Source organism: Oncorhynchus masou, chromosome 12 (assembly GCF_036934945.1).
Source record: "Oncorhynchus masou masou isolate Uvic2021 chromosome 12, UVic_Omas_1.1, whole genome shotgun sequence".
Taxonomy (NCBI): domain Eukaryota; kingdom Metazoa; phylum Chordata; class Actinopteri; order Salmoniformes; family Salmonidae; genus Oncorhynchus; species Oncorhynchus masou.
Window position 1 is genome coordinate 15533048 of NC_088223.1, and position 19358 is coordinate 15552405.

Here is a 19358-nt window from a genome sequence, read left to right on the forward strand (position 1 = left end):
TAGTAACAGTTTCTCACTAGCGTTTTCCAACTCCCCCTCTCCTCTGGTAGTAACAGTTTCTCACTACCGTTTTCCAACTCCCCCTCTCCTCTGCTAGTAACAGTTTCTCACTACCGTTTTCCAACTCCCCCTCTCCTCTGGTAGTAACAGTTTCTCACTACCGTTTTCCAACTCCCCCTCTCCTCTGGTAGTAACAGTTTCTCACTAGCGTTTTCCAACTCCCCCTCTCCTCTGGTAGTAACAGTTTCTCACTACCGTTTTCCAACTCCCCCTCTCCTCTGGTAGTAACAGTTGATATGTTCTTGTCGTTTTTTGTCTCTTCCAGGGCACATCAGATCCTCAGTGTGTTGTCTGGGACTATGGGAACCTGTAAGTCACTTTTATTCTCTACACACAGACACACACGCCTGTGTGCACGGACGCACTCACTCACACTTATGCACGCGCACACATACACACACACTCTCAAATACATATTCAATCTGCATGCTCTTTGCTTTTTGTTATCAAATCAAATCAAATGAATTTGTCACATACACATGGTTAGCAGATGTTAATGCGAGTGTAGCGAAATGCTTGTGCTTCTAGTTCTAATAACCAACGAATAATCTAACCTAACAATTCCAAAACTACTACCTTATACACACAAGTGTAAAGGGATAAAGAATATGTACATAAAGATATATGAATGAGTGATGGTGCAGAACGGCATAGGCAAGATACAGTAGATGGTATCGAGTACAGTATATACATATGAGATGAGTAATGTAGGGTATGTAAACAAAGTGGCATAGTTTAAAGTGGCTAGTGATACATGTATTACATAAAGATGCAGTAGATGATATAGAGTACAGTATATACATGTACATATGAGATGAAAAATGTAGTGTATGTAAACATTATATTTGGTAGCATTGTTTAAATTGGCTCGTGATATATTTTCCCATTATTAAAGAGGCTGGAGTTGAGTCAGTGTGTTGGCAGCAGCCACTCAATGTTAGTGGTGGCTGTTTAACAGTCTGATGGCCTTGAGATAGAAGCTGTTTTTCAGTCTCTCGGTCCCTGCTTTGATGCACCTGTACTGACCTCGCCTTCTGGATGATAGCGGGGTGAACAGGCAGTGGCTCGGGTGGTTGATGTCCTTGATGATCTTTATGGCCTTCCTGTGACATCGGGTGGTGTAGTTGTCCTGGAGGGCAGATAGTTTGACCCCGGCGATGCATTATGCAGACCTCACTACCCTCTCGAGAGCCTTACGGTCGTGGGTCGAGCAGTTGCCGTACCAGGCGGTGATACAGCCCGACAGGATGCTCTCGATTGTGCATCTGTAGAAGTTTGTGAGTGCTTTTGGTGACAAGCCGAATTTCTTCAGCCTCCTGAGGTTGAAGAGGCACTGCTGCACCTTCTTCACAACGCTGTCTGTGTGGGTGGACCAATTCAGTTTGTCTGTGATGTGTACGCCGAGGAACTTAAAACTTACTACCCTCTCCACTACTGGCCCGTCGATGTGGATATGGGGGTGCTCCCTCTGCTGTTTCCTGAAGTCCACAATCATCTCCTTTGTTTTGTTGACATTGAGAGTGAGGTTATTTTCCTGACACCACACTCCGAGGGCCCTCACCTCCTCCCTGTAGGCCGTCTCGTCGTTGTTGGTAATCAAGCCTACCACTGTCGTGTCGTCCTCAAACTTGATGATTGAGTTGGAGGCGTGCATGGCCACGCAGTCGTGGGTGAACAGGGAGTGCAGGAGAGGGCTCAGAACGCCCCCTTGTGGGGCCCCAGTGTTGAGGATCAGCGGGGTGGAGATGTTGTTGCCTACCCTCACCACCTGGGGGTGGCCCATCAGGAATTCCAGTACCCAGTTGCACATGGCGGGGTCGAGACCCAGGGTCTCAACCTTGATGACAATTTTGGAGGGTACTATGGTGTTAAATGCTGAGCTGTAGTCGATGAACAGCATTCTCACATAGGTATTCCTCTTGTCCAGATGGGTTAGGGCAGTGTGCAGTGTGGTTGAGATTGCATCGTCTGTGGACCTATTTGGGCGGTAAGCAAATTGGAGTGGTTCTAGGGTGTCAGGTAAGGTGGAGGTGATTATGGTCCTTGACTATTCTCTCAAAACACTTCATGATGACGGACATGAGTGCTACGGGGCGGTAGTCGTTTAGCTCAGTTTACCTTAGCTTTCTTGGGAACAGGAACAATGGTGGCCCTCTTGAAGTATGTGGTAACAGCAGGCTGGTATAAGGAATTGATGGAATATGTCCGTAAACACACCAGCCAGCTGGTCTGTGTATGCTCTGAGGGCGTGGCTGGGGATGCCGTCTGGGCCTGCAGCCTTGCGAGGGTTAACACGTTAGCCGCCCTGTTGGATGTGTGTGTGTGTGTGTGTGTGTGTGTGTGTGTGTGTGTGTGTGTGTGTGTGTGTGTGTGTGTGTGTGTGTGTGTGTGTGTGTGTGTGTGTGTGTGGGGGGGGGGTTTAATCTAATAGCTCTGTTTTCTTCCATTCATTAATACAGTGAAGACAGTTTCCAGCCGCATTTTTAATTGCATAATTAAATGCGTCAATGAGAATAAACACAGGATTGTCTCTATGCTCAACTGCTCAAAGGCAACATTCATCACGTGTTTTATTTTGGATTCTTTTTTATTTAAATTAGTCTTAAATTGTGCTGTGATGCCACTCTTGGGAGAATTTGAAGTGAATATTTTGATGATTTAAAATAGAAAATGTTGGATGTGTAACATACAGTTAAATTGAAACTACAAAGCCTTTAGTGAGCAGTGGAAATACTATTCCTTTGAAGAATAATGTACACAATCAATCAATCAATTAATCAACACCTAACAGGCAGAGTCTGTAGTCAAACATATCCTACATATTACTTATCGATTGGTCATCAAATCAAATGTTATTTATAAAGCCCTTCTTACATCAGCTGATGTCTCAAAGTGCTGTACAGAATCCCAGCCTAAAAACCCAAACAGCAAGCAATGCAGGTGTAGAAGCATGGTGGCTAGGAAAAACTCCCTAGAAAGGCCAAAACCTAGGAAGAAACCTAGAGAGGAACCAGGCTATGAGGGGAGGCCAGTCCTCTTCTGGCTGTGCCAGGTGGAGATTCTAACAGAACATGGCCAAGATGTTCAAAGTTTTATAGGTGACCAGCAGGGTCAAATAATAATAATCACAGGAGTTGTCAAGGGTGCAGCAAGTCAGCACCTCAGGAGTAAATGAGTTTAAAAGTAAAACATCCAATTCCTTATGTCTGAAACACAGGCTTCCAGCGAGGGCAATTTTGGGGCTTCACCATGTTTCAACGAAATGTACATCTGTGTGTCATCCGCATAGCAGTGAAAATTAACATTCTGTTTCCCAAATGACATCACCAAGAGGTAAAATATATAGTGAAAACAATAGTGGTCCTAAAACGGAACCTTGAGGAACACCGAAATTTACAGTTGATTTTTTAGAGGACAAACCATCCACAGGGACCAACTGATATCTTTCCGACAGATAAGATCTAAACCAGGCCAGAACTTGTCCATGTAGACCAATTTGGCTTTCCAAACTTTCCAAAAGAATGTGGTGATCGATGGTATCAAAAGCAGCACTAAGGTCTAGGAGATGCAGAGCCTCGGTCTGACGCCATTAAAAGGTCATTTACCACCTTCACAAGTGCAGTCTCAGTGCTATGATGGGGTCTAAAACCAGACTGAAGCGTTTCGTATACGTTGTTTGTTTTCAGGAAGGCAGTGAGTTGCAGCGCAACAGCTTTTTCAAAAAAATGTTTTGCCTGTTTACATCAGATTTGAATTTCATTGGTCGGTGTTCACCTGAGCTGTGCTCTCATTGGTCAGTGGTCACCTGAGCTGTGCTCTCATTAGTCAGCGTTCACCTGAGCTGGACTCTCATTGGTCAGTGGTCACCTGAGCTGTGCTCAAATTGTTTAGTGGTCACCTGAGCTGTGCATACAGATCCACTCTCCCATTTCATAGTATGTCAATCACAGACCGTACACAATACTGTTTGGTTGGCATGGTAACAATTCCACTTTATACTGTAAGCAGAAGGAATATTGGCGTTCATCAAAGTGGTGGCTTCCATCTTGGAAAGAATCAGGTCTGCAAAGAAAATTAACCAGCCTCCAGATTAGCATCCAGATTAACTTCCCCATCCTTAACATAGGAGCCTACCAGTCACATTAACTTCCCCATCGTTAAGATAGGAGCCAACCAGTCACATTAACTTCCCCATCGTTAAGATAGGAGCCAACCAGTCACATTAACTTCCCCATCGTTAAGATAGGAGCCAACCAGTCACATTAACTTCCCCATCGTTAAGATAGGAGCCAACCAGTCACATTAACTTCCCCATCGTTAACATAGGAGCCAACCAGTCACATTAACTTCCCCATCGTTAACATAGGAGCCAACCAGTCACATTAACTTCCCCATCATTAACATAGGAGCCAACCAGTCACATTAACTTCCCCATCGTTAACATAGGAGCCAACCAGTCACATTAACTTCCCCACCGTTAAGATAGGAGCCAACTAGTCACATTAACTTCCCCATCGTTAACATAGGAGCCAACCAGTCACATTAACTTCCCCATCGTTAACATAGGAGCCAACCAGTCACATTAACTTCCCCATCGTTAACATAGGAGCCAACCAGTCACATTAACTTCCCCATCGTTATGATAGGAGCCAACCAGTCACATTAACTTCCCCATCGTTAACATAGGAGCCAACCAGTCACATTAACTTCCCCATCGTTAACATAGGAGCCAACCAGTCACATTAACTTCCCCATCGTTAAGATAGGAGCCAACCAGTCACATTAACTTCCCCATCATTAACATAGGAGCCAACCAGTCACATTAACTTCCCAATCGTTAACATTGGAGCCAGCCAGTCTGATTACCAAGCAGGGAGGTACAGAGATCACTGTCACACAGCAATACATCCAAACACCCAGGATTATAGCGTGTGTGTGTGTGTGTGTGTGTGTGTGTGTGTGTGTGTGTGTGTGTGTGTGTGTGTGTGTGTGTGTGTGTGTGTGTGTGTGTGTGTGTGTGTGTGTGTGTGTGTGTGTGTGTGTGTGTGTGTGTGTGTGTGTGTGTGTGTGTGTGTGTGTGCATGCTCCTCTGGTAGGGGCTCAGGGAAGATGAGCACAGTAGTGCCTTTATCTGTAACCCAGGGAGAATTGTGTGTGTGTACATGTCCCAGTGTGTGTCTATAACCCAGGGAGATTGGGAGACTGATGGGTACCTGAGAAAGGATCCTACAGAGATATAACAACATACTGCAGTACAAAAAGTTTGTTTACAGAAGTGTTTCACCTTTCCCAACCCCCTTGTCACAAGAACAAGACAAACCTCCAGGGGCAGAGAAACAGACAGATAGACAGGACAGTGGTGGAGGAGAAACACAGAACATCAGAGAGGAGACACACAGAGCATCAGAGAGGAGAAACACAAAGCATCAGAGAGGAGAAACACAGAGCATCAGAGAGGAGAAACACAGAACATCAGGGAGGAGACACACAGAGCATCAGAGAAGAGAAACACAGAACACCAGATAGGACAGTAGTGGAGGAGAAACACAGAGCATCAGTGAGGACAGTAGTGGAGGAGAAACACAGAGCATCAGAGAGGAGAAACACGGAACATCAGAGAGGACAGTAGTGGAGGAGAAACACAGAGCATCAGAGAGGAGAAACACAGAACATCAGAGAGGACAGTAGTGGAGGAGAAACACAGAGCATCAGAGAGGACAGTAGTGGAGGAGAAACACAGAGCATCAGAGAGGACAGTAGTGGAGGAGAAACACAGAGCATCAGAGAGGAGAAACACAGAACATCAGAGAGGACAATAGTGGAGGAGAAACACAGAGCATCAGAGAGGACAGTAGTGGAGGAGAAACACAGAGCATCAGAGAGGAGAAACACAGAGCATCAGAGAGAACACTTCCACTACTGTCCTCTCTAGTGGAGGAAAAACACAGAGCATCAGAGAGAACACTTCCACTACTGTCCTCTCTAGTGGAGGAGAAACACAGAGCATCAGAGAGAACACTTCCACTACTGTCCTCTCTAGTGGAGGAGAAACACAGAGCATCAGAGAGAACACTTCCACTACTGTCCTCTCTAGTGGAGGAGAAACACAGAGCATCAGAGAGAACACTTCCACTACTGTCCTCTCTAGTGGAGGAGAAACACAGAGCATCAGAGAGAACACTTCCACTACTGTCCTCTCTAGTGGAGGAGAAACACAGAACCTTTTACCTTGTCAGCTTGTGGATTCGATCCAGCAACCTTTCGGATACGCCCAAACGCTCTAACCACTAGGCTACCTGCCGCCCCCTATATATGACTTGTATTAATTCATACGGACTTCCTGTAGAGATAATTGTGTGTGTGTGTGTGTATCCTGTCAATTTCTAAAACATACACTCAGTTGGGGATTTAAGGGCAGCATCGGGACACACATTTCTTGAGCAAATCTCACTCCCTCCCCTTGAGTGTTTGTAAGCCTGAAGGTGTGTGTGTGAGTGTGTGTATCCATGTTTTATCCAAGTGTGTGCATGTGCGTGCGTGTGTGAGTGCGTTCGTGCGGAAAGTAAAATGCTACGTTGGCCAGCAGTTTCTGTTCACAGTTCAGTTTTGTTGTGTTTTGTTTTTTTAGGCCCATATGTCCTCACCATCTGGTGTCCCCACATCCACACTCTCTCTCTCTCTCTCTCTCTCTCTCTCTCTCTCTCTCTCTCTCTCTCTCTCTCTCTCTCTCTCTCTGCTCTCTCTCTCTCTGCTCTCTCTCTGCTCTCTCTCTCTGCTCTCTCTCTCTGCTCTCTCTCTCTGCTCTCTCTCGCTCCCTTTCTATCTCTCTCTCTCTGCTCTCTCTCACTCCCTTTCTATCTCTCTCTCTCTCTCTCTCTCTCTCTCTGCTCTCTCTCACTCCCTTTCTATCACTCTCTCTCTGCTCTCTCTCTCCTCTCTCTCTCTCTCTCGCTCCCTTTCTATCACTCTCTCTCTCTCGCTGCTCTCTCTCTGCTCTGTCTCTCTCTGCTCTCTCTCTGCTCTCTCTCTCTCTCTGCTCTCTCTCTCTCTTTCTGCTCTCTTTCTCGCTCCCTTTCTATCACTCTCTTTCTCTCCCTCACTCTCTCTATTTACAGTATGTCTTTATTTCTCTCTCTCTGTTTATCATATTAATGGATCTGTGTCAAATTGTGTGCAACTTGGTTCAGGTGGAGTGAGATCTCTACCTGGGTTCAGGTGGAGTGAGGTCTCTAATGGGTTCAGGTGGAGTGAGGTCTCTACCTGGGTTCAGGTGGAGTGAGGTCTCTAATGGGTTCAGGTGGAGTGAGGTCTCTACCTGGGTTCAGGTGGAGTGAGGTCTCTAATGGGTTCAGGTGGAGTGAGATCTCTACCTGGGTTCAAGTGGAGTGAGGTCTCTAATGGGTTCAAGTGGAGTGAGATATCTACCTGGGTTCAGGTGGAGTGAGGTCTCTAATGGGTTCAGGTGGAGTGAGGTCTCTACCTGGGTTCAGGTGGAGTGAGGTCTCTAATGGGTTCAGGTGGAGGGAGGTCCCTGGGTTCAGGTGGAGTGAGGTCTCTAATGGGTACAGATGGAGTGAGGTCTCTAATGGGTTCAGGTGGAGTGAGGTCTCTAATGGGTTCAGGTGGAATGAGGTCTCTAATGGGTTCACACACACACACACACCCTACCTTACCCCACCCTACCCCTACCCTACTCTACCATACCCTAATCTACCCTACCCTAGCCCTAGCCCTAGCCCTAGCCCTACCCCTACTCTACTCTACTCGACTCTACCCACCCCTTCCCCTACCCCTTCCCCTACCCCTACCCCTACCCCTACCCCTACCCCTACCCCTACCCCTACTCTACCAACACCAACTCCTACCCCTACCCTACCCTACCCAACCCTACCCTACCCCTACCCTATCCTACCCCGAACCTACCCTACCCCTACCATACAACCTACCCCTACCCTAACCAGAACAAATTGCTACTTCCAAATGTAAGGCTCGACCCTGAAATCAAAAATAACTACCTCTGTCAGTAAATCCATTAGCTGCTGCTCTGTCTGTCACTCGTTCTCTGAGCGCTGCTCACTCTGAATGAGGTCTGTTCATGGAGGGAAAGGGAAAGGACAGGGAACGGGGATACCTAGCCTGTTGTACCACTGAATGCTTTCAACTGAAATGTGTTTTATGTATCCATAGCAACGACTCTACTTGGGCTGCACTGCTCAATGAAGAGACGTGAGAGAGCAGTTAGCTACTTTTCTTCACTTGAAGTGGTCAGGTATTCTGCTACTCTGCATTCTCTGTTTAGGACCAAATAACATTCTAGCTTGCTCAGTTTGTTTTGTAAATTCTTTCCATTGTGTCAAGCAATGATCTTTTTGATTTGGTTGGGTCTAATTATGTTGTTGTCCTGTGGGGTCTGTTTGTGAACAGAGCCACAGGACCAGCTTGCTTAGGGAACTCTTCTCCAGGTTCATCTCTCTGTAGATGATAGTTCTCTCTCTCTCCCTGGCTGGGTCATGTCTCTCTCTCTCGCTCTCTCTCTCTGGATGGGTCATGCCTCTCTATCTCTCTCCCTCTCTCTCTGTCTCTCTGGCAGGGTCATGTCTCTCTCTCTCTCTCTCTCTCTCTCTCTCTCTCTCTGTCTCCCTGGCTGGGTCATGTCTCTCTCTCTCTATCTCTCTCTCTCTCTCTGTCTCTCTCTCTCTCTCTCTCTATCTATCTCTCTCTCTCTCTCCCTGGCTGGGTCATGTCTCTCTCTCTCTCTCTCTCTCTGTCTCCCTGGCTGGGTCATGTCTCTCTCTCTCTATCTATCTCTCTCTCTCTCCCTGGCTGGGTCATGTCTCTCTCTCTCTATCTCTCTCTCTCTCTCTGTCTCCCTGGCTGGGTCATGTCTCTCTCTCTCTATCTCTCTCTCTCTCTCTCTCTCTCCCTCTCTCTCTCTCTCTCTCTCTCTCTCTCTCTCTGTCTCCCTGGCTGGGTCATGTCTCTCTCTCTCTCTCTCTCTCTCTCTCTCTCTCTCTCTCTGTCTCTCTCTCTCTCTCTCTCTCTCTCTATCTATCTCTCTCTCTCTCCCTGGCTGGGTCATGTCTCTCTCTCTCTCTATCTCTCTCTCTCTCTCTCTGTCTCCCTGGCTGGGTCATGTCTCTCTCTCTCTCTCTCTCTCTCTCTCTCTCTCTCTCTCTCTCTCTCTCTCTGTCTCTCTGGCTGGTTCATGTCTCTCAATTCAATTCAATTCAAGGGGCTTTATTGGCATGGGGTAACATGTGTTAACATTGCCAAAGCAAGTAAGGTCGATAATATATAAAGTGAAATAAACAATAAAAATGAACAGTGGACATCACACATACAGAAGTTTCAAAACAATAAAGACATTACAAATGTCATATTATATATATATATACAGTGTTTTTACAATGTACAAATGGTTAAGGACACAGGATAAAATAAGGTCTATCTATCTCTCTCTCTCTGGCTGGATCATGTCTGTCCCTCTTTCTCTCTCCCTCCCTCTGGCTGGCTGGGTCATGTCTCTCTCTCACATTCTCTCTCTCTCTCTCTCTCTCTCTGGCTGGGTCATGTTTCTCTCTCTCTCTCTCTCTCTCTCTGGTTGGGTCATGTCTCTCTCACTCTCTCTCCCTCTCTCTCTCTCCCCCTCTCTCTCTCTCCCTCTCTCTCTCTCTCTCTCTCTCTCTCAATTCAATTCAATTCAATTGACTTTATTGACATGGCAAGTTCATTAGTACTTACATTGTCAAAGTATACATGTCGAAAAATAAAAATAAAAATACATGTTTATATATAAAATATATATATATATATATTTATATATAAATAAATGGTGGGACCAACAGCAATAATATTAGTAGTAGTGGACATGGGATTACCATTAACAACTTCAACAACAATATTAATGAGAACAACAATACATTAAAGCAATGGTAGAAGACCAGTGTCATCATGACTGAGAAGACACATGACGTGGTATAAAGACAAAACAAAACAAGATGGGAAATATTGTCAACATTATTTTGCACTTTTCACTGGCTGTCCCTCAGGATGTGGCAGGAGGACACATATTTGGCTGCCAAAACTGCACATTTTTGCTTTTCACCCAATAAATATTTTTTTTTCCTTCATCTTTTATAGTTTCAAATTATTTGTATTAAATTATAATTTTGGGAAAGAAATATTCTCTTTGGTCTGAGTATTTGTCACAGTGTAATAGGAAAGGCAGCTCTGTCTCTACCTCTCCCCTGGAGCAGAGTGAGCACAGCCTGTCCTCTCTGGGCAGCCAGGTTTGTCTGTGATGACCGGCCTCTATAGCCAGACTGTGCTCACTGAGTCTGTACCTAGTCAATGTTTTCCTCTGTTTTCTATCAGTCACAGTGGTCAGATAGTCTGCCACCATGTTTAGAGCTAAATAGCATTGAAGTTTACTTAGATTTTTTTTGTGGTGTCTTTCCAATAGGTGATATATTTTTATTTTTGTTTTGTGATGATTTGTTTGGGCCATATTTTCTGAGTGCTGTCCTGAGGCTCTATGGGGTTGGTTTGGGTTGGTTAACTGAGCCTCGGAACCAGCTGGCTGAGGGGACTCTTCTCTTGTTTCATCTCTTGACATTGTAGAGCTGGTTGATGGAATGTTTTGGGGTCACTTGTTTCTAGACTGTTGTAAAATTTGATGGCTCTTTTTTCTATTCAAATGAGGAGGGGGTATTGGCCCAATTCTGCTCTACATGCGTTATTTGGAGTTTTTGTTTGCACTTGCAATACAGTCTTGCAAAACTCTCAAAACTTCACTGCCATATAGAGCAATTGGTTCTATAACTGATTGAAAAATGTTGAGCCAGATTCTAATTGGAATTTCGATGTTGATGTTCCTTTTAATTGCATAGAATGCTCTTCTTGCTTTGTCTCTCAGCTCATTAACAGCCATGTGAAAGCTACCTGTGTTGCTGATATTTTGTCCTAGATATGTTTAGTTTTTGGTGTGTTCTAATAGAACTGTGGCCAAATATAATTTATATTTGTCATCCTTATTTCCAGACCTTTTTGGAATATCATTATATTAGTTTTTTTAGGTTAACGGTCAGAGCCCAGGTCTGACAGAACCTGTGAAGATGATCTATGTGCTGCTGTAACCCCTCTTTAGTGGGAGACAGCAGCACCAGGTCATCTGCGTACACAGTGTTGTGTAGGGTGATACCAGGTGCTGCCGATTCTTCTAATGTTTTTGCCAATTCATTAATGTAGATGTTAAATAGTGTTGGACTTACTGGGCAGCCCTGTTTCACTCCCCGTCCCTGAGAGAAGAAGTCTGTTTACTTGTTGCCAATTTTAACTGCACATTTGATTTTAGTGTACATTGATTTAATAAAATCATATGTTTTCCCTCCAATAGCACTTTCTATTAGTTTATAAAAAATAAATTTGTGACAAATTGAATCAAATGCTTTCTTGAAATCTACAAAACACGTTTAGATTTTGCCTTTGTTTTGGTTTACTTGTTTATCAATTAGAGTGTGGAGGGTGTAAATGTGGTCTGTTGTACGATCATTTAAAAAAAATCCAAACTGGCTTCTGCTCAGGACTTTGTGTTCGTCAAGGAAATGATGTAGTCTCCTGTTTATAATACTGCAGAGAATTTTGCCCAAGTTGCTGTTAACGCAAATTCTTCTGTAATTATTTGGGTTAAATTTGTCTCCATTTTTATAGATTGGTGTGATCAATCCCTGGTTCCAAATATCGGGGAACATACATGCAGTGAGGATAATGTTGAAGAGTTTGAGTATAGCCAATTTGAATTTGTGGTCTGTATATTTGATCATTTCATTTAAAATACCACCAGCGCCACAGGTCTTTCTGGGTTGGAGAGTATAGTCTTTCCAATGATTCTTCTTCTGTAATTGTGTATCCACAGGATTCTGATAGTCTGACTGCTGATTCAAGGATTTGTCATTTTTCTTGTATCTTTTTGTTCTGGGCTCTTTGTTATATTGCTGTAGAGGTTTGCAAAGTGATTTCTCCACATATCTCCTTTTTGGATAGCCAATTCCTCATGATGAGGTTTGTTTAATTTATTTAAATTCTCCCAGCAGTGGTTTGATTCTATGGATTCCTCAATTCAATCCAGCTGATTTCTAATGTGCTGTTCCGTTTTGTTCTTAGGGTGTGTTTGTATTGCTTCAGTGTTTTCCAATATTGAAGTCGTATATTCTTGTTGTCTGGTTCTCAGTGTTTTTGATTAGCTATATTTCTCAATGACTTTCTTAAACTTTTTGCAATCATTATCAAACAATTTTTCATTTTTTGTTAATCCTGGTTTGCTCTTATGCTTCTTTAAATTAGCCAAGGAGGCTAATTTGTCAAATATAAAGTTTATGTTCCAAACAGCCAAATTTACACCTTCATTGCTGTAGGAGAAGGTTAAGGCTAAAAAGTTGTCCAGGAGAGATTGTATTTTTTGGCTACTAATTGCTTTTTGGTAGATGTCTGTACTGATTGCACTCCATCTATAGGCCTGTTTTGTACCATGTAATTTATTGGGCCGTGATGCTTCATGGTTGGGTTCTGCTCTTCTCAGATGCACTGTGATTTTACTGTGGTCTGAGAGAGGTCTTAGTGGGCTAACTGTGAAGGCTCTGAGAGACTCTGGGTTTAGGTCGGTGAGGAAGTAGTCTACAGTGCTGCTGCCAAGGGATGAGCTGTAGGTGTACCTACCAAAAGAGTCCCCTCTCAGCCTACCATTGACTATGTACAGACCCAGTGTTCCACAGAGCTGTAGGTGTACCTACCAAAAGAGTCCCCTCTCAGCCTACCATTGACTATGTACAGACCCAGTGTTCCACAGAGCTGTAGGTGTACCTACCTAAAGAGTCCCCTCTCAGCCTACCATTGACTATGTATATACCCAGTGTTTGACAGAGCTGTAGGTGTACCTACCTAAAGAGTCTCCTCTCAGCCTACCATTGACTATGTACAGACCCAGTGTTCCACAGAGCTGTAGGTGTACCTACCTAAAGAGTCCCCTCTCAGCCTACCATTGACTATGTACAGACCCAGTGTTCCACAGCCTACCATTGACTATGTACAGACCCAGTGTTCCACAGAGCTGTAGGTGTACCTACCTAAAGAGTCCCCTCTCAGCCTACCATTGACTATGTACAGACCCAGTGTTCCACAGCCTACCATTGACTATGTACAGACCCAGTGTTCCACAGAGCTGTAGGTGTGCCTACCTAAAGAGTCCCCTCTCAGCCTACCATTGACTATGTACAGACCCAGTGTTCCACAGAGCTGTAGGTGTACCTACCTAAAGAGTCCCCTCTCAGCCTACCATTGACTATGTACAGACCCAGTGTTCCACAGAGCTGTAGGTGTACCTACCTAAAGAGTCCCCTCTCAGCCTACCATTGACTATGTACAGACCCAGTGTTCCACAGAGCTGTAGGTGTACCTACCTAAAGAGTCCCCACTCAGCCTACCATTGACTATGTACAGACCCAGTGTTCCACAGAGCTGTAGGTGTACCTACCTAAAGAGTCCCCACTCAGCCTACCATTGACTATGTACAGACCCAGTGTTCCACAGAGCTGTAGGTGTACCTACCTAAAGAGTCCCCTCTCAGCCTACCATTGACTATGTACAGACCCAGTGTTCCACAGAGCTGTAGGTGTACCTACCTAAAGAGTCCCCTCTCAGCCTACCATTGACTATGTACAGACCCAGTGTTCCACAGAGCTGTAGGTGTACCTACCTAAAGAGTCCCCTCTCAGCCTACCATTGACTATGTACAGACCCAGTGTTCCACAGAGCTGTAGGTGTACCTACCTAAAGAGTCCCCTCTCAGCCTACCATTGACTATGTACAGACCCAGTGTTCCACAGGGCTTCACGAGCTGTACTCCGTTTTTGTTTTTCACTTTGTCATAGTTGTTTCTGTGGGGGTCTGTGGGGAGGGAAAGGTTGTTGCTTCCTGGTAGGTGTTTATCCCCATGACTGTTAATAGTGTCTTGTTCTTCTGCTGTTCTAGCATTCAGGTCTCCACAGACCAGTACGTTGCCTTGGGCCTGAAAGTGACTAATTTCCCCCTCTAGAATGGAGAAACTCTCCTCATTGAAGTAGGGTGACTCTGAGGGGGGAATGTATGTGTCACAGAGGAAGATGGTTTTATCTGTCCAGATAGTCTCCTTGTTGATTTTTAACTATATAAAGAATTCTCCTGTTTTGATCAATTCGATTGAATTAATTAGTTCAGATTTATACCATATCAGCGTTCCCCCTGAGTCTCTGCCCTGTTTGATTCCTTTTAATTTAGTGGATGGTATGATTATCTCCCTATAACCTAGTGGACAGCCAGTGGAAACATCACCTCTGCACCATGTTTCCTGTAGTACTACAATATCAACATCACCTCTGCACCATGTTTCCTGTAGTACTACAATATCAACATCACCTCTGCACCATGTTTCCTGTAGTACTACAATATCAACATCACCTCTGCACCATGTTTCCTGTATTACTACAATATCAACATCATCAATATCTTTCAGGAAGTCTGGGTTTCTGCTCTTCAGTCCAAAAGCAGAGGACTTCAAGCCTTGTAAATTCCAACATGCAACGTAAAAAGATTTCATGACTTTTTTTTTACCTTCAAAATGAGACAAAGACTCACAATCCAATAAGAACTATTAAAATAGGATTTTTCAATTAAAGTAAACACTTATCATGCAAATGTGATTTGTTTATAATTTAATATAGAATTTGTGTCATGCCACTTGGGTGGTGTAGTGTGAGGATGGTGGAGTTCTTGTGCTCATCTTACCATGACCCTCGGCCTATCACATGTGAGCATAGTAGACTCAGCATTTGTTTAATGTCACTCATTTGGTTGGTGGGGGCTGGGCCAGTTGCTCCTCTCACAGCCTGCCTGCTAGGCTGTGGCTCCTCCAAGTGTGGGTCTGCGGTGGGGGGCAGGGGGTGGGAGGCCTCATCTGGGTGGCTCTGAAGCTGGTCTGGGGTGGTCTGTGCTGCGCTGGCTGTGGTGGGCATTGAGGTTGGTGGTGCTGTGGTCGTGGCTGGGGGTTCCAGGGTGCTGGTCCCGGGTGTTGTCTCGGTGATCTTGGCGGGGTGGAGATTGCTCCGCTGTTCCTGGGTGGAGAGGTCGGACTGCGGTTTAAAGCGACGTCCTTGAGAGTCTTAGCAAGAATGGGGACTGTCCCCCTGTACAAGTGAACATGGTCATAGAGACAGTCCAGATCGAGGGTGGGCCAGGTGTACATTGGGTCGCAGGGCACAGTCCCAGGAGAGGCTGGCGTTTATTCTTTGGATTGTGGCAGGGTGGAAGTCCTTCCTCTGTAGAAGGGTTGACACCACGATTCTTGAGTTGGGGAAGCGGACGCCTTCTCAATCACTCCCCGTAGTGAAGTCGCCACCCTCTCCTGCTGAGCACGCAGGTCGTTGCTTCCGGTGTGTATGATGGTGGCTTGGCGACCCGAGATGGGCCTTATCAATCAGCTCCTTGGCCCTCTGCGTTGTTGGGCACCACACCTTTCTCCTTTTGTGTCTAGGGAAAAGTTTCTTCTCCTGAACAAGCGTCCCATTTGAGTCCATCAACAGGACGATGTTAGCCAGTGTTTCTTCTGGACTGGAGGTGGCAGAGGGGGGGGGCTGGTGGGTGTTGGAGCTGGGGTGTGGCTGGTCTGTGCCAGTGCCGCTGTCAGTGGGAGGCTGTTCTCTGTGTTGGGGAGGAGGGGTGCAGCAGCCAGGGATGGTGAAGCCTGGCTGGTTGGTCTGGGCTCCTATGCTGTGTGAGGGCAGGTCATAGAGTGGTGATCTATCAGCTCTCTCTCTCTCTCTCTCTCTCTCTCTCTCTCTCAATGGCAGGGTCATGTCTCTCTCTCTCCCTCTCTCTCTCTCTCTCTCAATGGCAGGGTCATGTCTCTCTCTCTCCCTCTCTCTCTCTCTCTCTCTCTCTCTCTCTCTCTCTTTGGCTGGGTCATCTCTCTCTCTCAATTCAATTCAATTCAATTCAAGGGCTTTATTGGCATGGGAAACGTGTTAACATTGCCAAAGCAAGTGAGGTAGATAATATATAAAGTGAATATATAAAGTGAAATAAACAATAAATATTAACAGTAAACATTCTCTCTCTGTCTGGCTGGGTCATGTCTCTCTCTCTCTGTCTGGGTCATTTCTCTCTCTCTCTCCCTCTCTCTCTTGCTGGGTCAACTCTCTCTCAATTCAATTAAATTCAAGTGGCTTTATTGGCATGGGAAACGTGTTAACATTGCCAAAGCAATGGCTTGGGCATGTCTCTCTCTCTCTGTCAGGCTGGGTCATGTTTCTCTCTCTCTCTCTCGCTCTCTCTCTCCCTCTCCCTCTCCCTCACTCATGTTCTCTCTCTCTGGCTGGGTCATGTTTCTCTCTCTCTCTCTCTAGTTGGGTCATCTGTCTATTTCTCTCTGGCTGGGTCATGTCTCCCTATCCCTGGATAGGTCATGTCCCTCTTCTCTCTCTCTCTTTCTCTCTGGCTGGGTAATCTCCCTCTTCTCTCTCTCTCTTCCTCTCTGGCTGGGTAATCTCTCTCTTTCAATTCAATTCAATTCAAGGGCTTTATTGGCATGGGAAACATGTGTTAACATTGCCAAAGCAAGTGAGGAAGATAATATATAAAGTGAATATACCAAGTGAAATAAACAATACAAATTTACAGTAAACATTACACATACAGAAGTTTCAAAACACTAAAGACATTACAAGTGTCATATTATATATATACAGTGATTTAACAATGTACAAATGGTTAAGGTATACAATAGAAAATAAATTAGCATAAATATGGGTTGTATTTACAATGGTGTTTGTTCTTCACTGGTTGCCCTTTTCTCGTGGCAACAGGTCACAAATCTTGCTGCTGTGATGGCACACTGTGGAATTTCACCCAGTAGATTTGGGAGTTTATCAAAATTGGATTTGTTTTCAAATTCTTTGTGGATCTGTGTAATCTGAGGGAAATATGTCTCTCTAATATGGTCATACATTGGGCAGGAGGTTAGGAAGTGCAGCTCTGTTTCCACCTCATTTTGTGGGCAGTGTGCACATAGCCTGTCTTCTCTTGAGAGCCATGTCTGTCTACGGCGGCCTTTCTCAATAGCAAGGCTATGCTCACTGAGTCTGTACATAGTCAAAGCTTTCCTTAATTTTGGGTCAGTCACAGTGGTCAGGTATTCTGCCGCTGTGTACTCTCTGTGTAGGGCCAAATAGCCCTACAATTTCTCAATTTGGTGTTTGTCCCATTTTGTGAAGTCTTGGTTGGTGAGCGGACCCCAGACCTCACAACCATAGAGGGCAATGGGCTCTATGACTGATTCAAGTATTTTTAGCCAAATCCTAATTGGTATGTTGAAATTTAACAGCAGACATTTGACTTCGGATTCTAGTAGGGTGAGACCAGGGGCTGCAGACTTTTCTAGTGCCCGCGCCAATTCGTTAATATATATGTTGAAGAGGGTGGGGCTTAAGCTGCATCCCTGTCTCACGACCCTGTGTGAAGAAATGTGTGTGTTTTTTGCCAATTTTAACCGCACACTTGTTGTTTGTGTACATGGATTTTATAATGTTGTATGTTTTACCCCCAACACCACTTTCCATCAATTTGTATAGCAGACCCTCATGCCATATTGAGTCGAAGGCTTTTTTTAAATCAACAAAGCATGAGAAGACTTTGCCTTTGTTTTGGTTTGTTTGGTTGTCAATTAGGGTGTGCAGGGTGAATACATGGTCTGTTGTACGGTAATTTGGTAAAAAGCCAATCTCTTTCTTTCTCTGGCTGGGTCATGTCTCTCTCTCTCTCTCTCTCTCTTTGGCCAGGTCATATCCCTCTCTCTCTCTCTCTCTGACTGGGTCATGTCCCTCCTCTCTCTCTCTCTTTCTCTCTGGCTGGGTCATGTCCCACTCTCTCTCTCTCTGGCTGGGTCATGCCCCTCTCTCTCTCTCTGGCTGGGTCATATCCCCCTCTCTCTCTCTCTGGCTGAGTCATGTCCCTCCTCTCTGTCTCTCTTTCTCTTTCTCTCTGGCTGGGTCATGTCCCTCCTCTCTCTCTCTCTCTCTGGTGGGTCATGTCCCTGTCTCTCTCTCTGGCTGTGTCATGTCCCTCTTTCTCTCTCTATGGCTGTATCATGTCCCTCTCTCTCTCTCTGGCTGGGTCATGTCCCTCCTCTCTCTCTCTCGTTCTCTCTGGCTGGGTCATGTCCCTCTCTCTCTCTCTGGCTGGGTCATGTCCCTCCTCTCAGTGTCTCTCGCTCTTTCTCTCTGGCTGGGTCATGTCCCTCCTCTCTCTCTCTCGTTCTCTCTGGCTGGGTCATGTCCCTCCTCTCTCTCTCTCGTTCTCTCTGGCTGGGTCATGTCCCTCTCTCTTTCTCTCTGGCTGGGTCATGTCCCCCCTCTCTGTCTATCTTTCTCTCTGGCTGGGTCATGTCCCTCCTCTCTCTATCTCTCTTTCTCTCTGGCTGGGTCATGTCCCTCCTCTCTCTCTCTCTCGTTCTCTCTGGCTGGGTCATGTCTCTCTCTCTCTCTCTCTCTGGCTGGGTCATATCCCTCTCTCTCTATCTATCTCTCTCTCTCTCTCTTTCTTTCTCTGGCTGGGTCATGTCTCTCTCTCTCGCTCTCTCTCTTTGGCCAGGTCATATCCCTCTCTCTCTATCTATCTCTCTCTCTCTCTCTCTCTCTCTGACTGGGTCATGTCCCTCCTCTCTCTCTCTCTTTCTCTCTGGCTGGGTCATGCCCCTCTCTCTCTCTCTCTGGCTGGGTCATATCCCCCTCTCTCTCTCTCTGGCTGAGTCATGTCCCTCCTCTCTCTCTCTCTCTCTGGTGGGTCATGTCCCTGTCTCTCTCTCTGGCTGTGTCATGTCCCTCTTTCTCTCTCTATGGCTGTATCATGTCCCTCTCTCTCTCTCTGGCTGGGTCATGTCCCTCCTCTCTCTCTCTCGTTCTCTCTGGCTGGGTCATGTCCCTCTCTCTCTCTCTGGCTGGGTCATGTCCCTCCTCTCAGTGTCTCTCGCTCTTTCTCTCTGGCTGGGTCATGTCCCTCCTCTCTCTCTCTCGTTCTCTCTGGCTGGGTCATGTCCCTCCTCTCTCTCTCTCGTTCTCTCTGGCTGGGTCATGTCCCTCTCTCTTTCTCTCTGGCTGAGTCATGTCCCTCCTCTCTGTCTCTCTTTCTCTCTGGCTGGGTCATGTCCCTCCTCTCTCTCTCTCTCGTTCTCTCTGGCTGGGTCATGTCCCTCTCTCTCTCTCTCTGGCTGGGTC

The 19358-nt window shown here is 45.7% G+C and overlaps 1 protein-coding gene across 1 annotated transcript in view; it reads left to right on the forward strand.

Annotated features, from left to right (window-relative positions):
- adgrb2 (adhesion G protein-coupled receptor B2) overlaps window positions 1-19358 on the forward strand; it is a 600103-nt gene that overhangs the window by 426912 nt on the left and 153833 nt on the right. The window contains exon 16 of the mRNA XM_064979676.1: window positions 326-369. Within this exon, the coding sequence (XP_064835748.1) occupies window positions 326-369 (44 nt within the window). The remainder of the gene's footprint in view (window positions 1-325; window positions 370-19358) is intronic.